The sequence below is a fragment of the Tupaia chinensis genome, unplaced genomic scaffold, assembly GCF_000334495.1.
Source record: "Tupaia chinensis unplaced genomic scaffold, TupChi_1.0 Scaffold000252_1, whole genome shotgun sequence".
Classification (NCBI taxonomy): domain Eukaryota; kingdom Metazoa; phylum Chordata; class Mammalia; order Scandentia; family Tupaiidae; genus Tupaia; species Tupaia belangeri.
This window is the reverse complement of record NW_006159732.1, coordinates 1,571,201-1,573,176: the sequence shown is the minus strand read 5'-3', so window position 1 is coordinate 1,573,176 and position 1,976 is coordinate 1,571,201. Positions and strand designations below refer to the sequence as shown.

The window sequence follows — 1,976 nt, the reverse complement described above, 5'->3', positions numbered from 1 at the left end:
AATGAGGGGCGAGGAGGAGGAAATTGGGGGGGCGGAGGCGAGATGAGGGGAAAGGGGATGGAGGTGATGGGGCTGAGGAGGTGAGAAATCAAGTTCGATGAAGCCGACTGCCGGGTGGAGTCCGTTGGGGGCCAGGAGTGGCGATGCGGAGCAGTTGAGTGGCGGGTAGGAAGACCCCGGAGGCGCAGATCTTGGCCAGAGCCTTTGGAACACCCAGGGCAGCAGCTGCGAACCGGCGCGGGAGTGTATTTGGCCCAGCAAGCGGGGGACTTGAGTTTGCAGCGTGGAGTCGGGTCCCTTGGGGCTCCACGTCCTGGGTGCGCTGGCGCCCCCTCCCAGTTTGAGTCCCGCGGCAGAGCAGACTGGGTTCAGCCGTCCAACCCCGGGGCCGGCATTGCCCGGCGCTGCTGCCCAGCCCTCTCGCCTTCTCACCGCCACCTCCTCGCATCCACTCCCTACTGCTATTTGCAAAGCTCTCTTGTCCCTCGCGCTTCAAAGTGCCAGGAGGTAAGTCGAGGGCAGCGGATCTCAGGGCAACGGATCTCGAGCCTGCGAATCGCAGCCACTGCCGCCGCCCGCCGGCCGCGAGAAGGAGCCCCCGCACGCCGTGCGCAGCTTCCGAAGCCAAGAGGCCGCCCCTGTCTAGGGAGATCTCGCCTGGTCTCGTCCTCGTGGACAAGGAACCCCCTTCTAGGTCGGATGAGTTTGAATCCGAGACGCCAGAGAGCCGCCGGCTGATCTGCCTGTCGTTATTTTTTGTAACTTCAGGAGAGGAGGAAGGAAAGTTCTTCAGAGTGTGCTGACTTCTCAGCACTCTTCTCTCTCCTCCCCCCACCCCCACGTCCGCCTGAGCGACTCCCAGGGAAAAAGAAAGATTTCGCACGGTTTGGGTGCTTTTAGCCTTAAGTGACACAAAAAATGGGATGGGGAGAGGGCTTGTCAAAATAGGTTTTAGAAACTCAAGTGAATAGCTGGACTCTCTTTTTCTTACATATTTAGTCTTGTCATTCCTAGAGAACAAGGACTAGTTTTTTAAAGGACTGGAAAACCATCAGGTTGATGATTAAAATAAGTTGCAAAAGCCCTTGCTTGGGGGGGGGGGGGGAACAGACGGAAAAGCCCGGTTTTGGGGGGGGGGGGGGAACAGCAGTTGTCCTTTAATTTCACTGTTTATTAAATCTATTCTACATCTAGAGCTGTCCAGTATCTTAACTTTTTTCCTCTCCCCTCTCGAGGGAAAAAATTGAAAATAAAAAAATAAAAAATTCAGAATGTTTCTATGGCTATTTATTTATGTATTTATTTCCCAATGTGGGTTAAAAAAGCGACTTTGGATCCCCCCAAAAGTTGTGGTCAAGAGGATGAAGGAGCGCGGAAAAAAAGCGGCAGTTTTTACCTAAAATGTGGTTTTTGGAGGCTGGGATTTCTAATGATTAGGTTTTTGTGGTTTATATAGACACGACTCTGGCTAAGGCGATCATTACGCTGATGAGAGTCAGAAGCACGTGGGTGTCTCCGACCAGCCTCAAACTCTGAGCCTTCAAAACAAATAAAACAATGTGTGGCGCCCGCAGAAGCCGGGAAATCCGCTTGGGGCTATCGCACCCCAAGAAGGGGGCGCGGGGCCCTTTTACCCTCTGCGCTGTGTACGGTGTCTTGCTTACTAGCAAACCCTTTTAAGTCTTTCGAAGTTTGAAAACGTGTTTGCAAAAAGAATCAACAGTTGCCAAAGTGTCAAAGATACCTAATAGGTAGCCGACACAGTAATTAGTGATTTTATAAAATAAATAATAATTTGGAATGCCTCCCCCTCGGAAAACTGAGGAAGAAAGATTGTGGGTCATCACTCATCCCCTCCCATCTTATGTAAAGCATTTCACATCCCCATTAATTGGTGTTTTTATTGCTCAGCACCAACGCCTGCCTCACCCGGGTAGCGACCTGCCGCGACCCTCCCTCGTCGGTATTTAAAGCAT

The 1,976-nt window shown here is 52.2% G+C and overlaps 1 protein-coding gene across 1 annotated transcript in view; it reads right to left on the bottom strand.

Annotated features, from left to right (window-relative positions):
* The window catches only part of RUNX2 (RUNX family transcription factor 2), a 144,400-nt gene extending 142,919 nt beyond the window's left edge, over window positions 1–1,481 (bottom strand). Inside the window, exons 1-2 of the mRNA XM_027772081.1 lie at window positions 1,464–1,481; window positions 109–901 (exon numbers count right to left, since the gene is read on the bottom strand). Of these exons, the coding sequence (XP_027627882.1) occupies window positions 109–901; window positions 1,464–1,481 (811 nt within the window). The remainder of the gene's footprint in view (window positions 1–108; window positions 902–1,463) is intronic.
* Window positions 1,482–1,976: the final 495 nt, after the last annotated feature.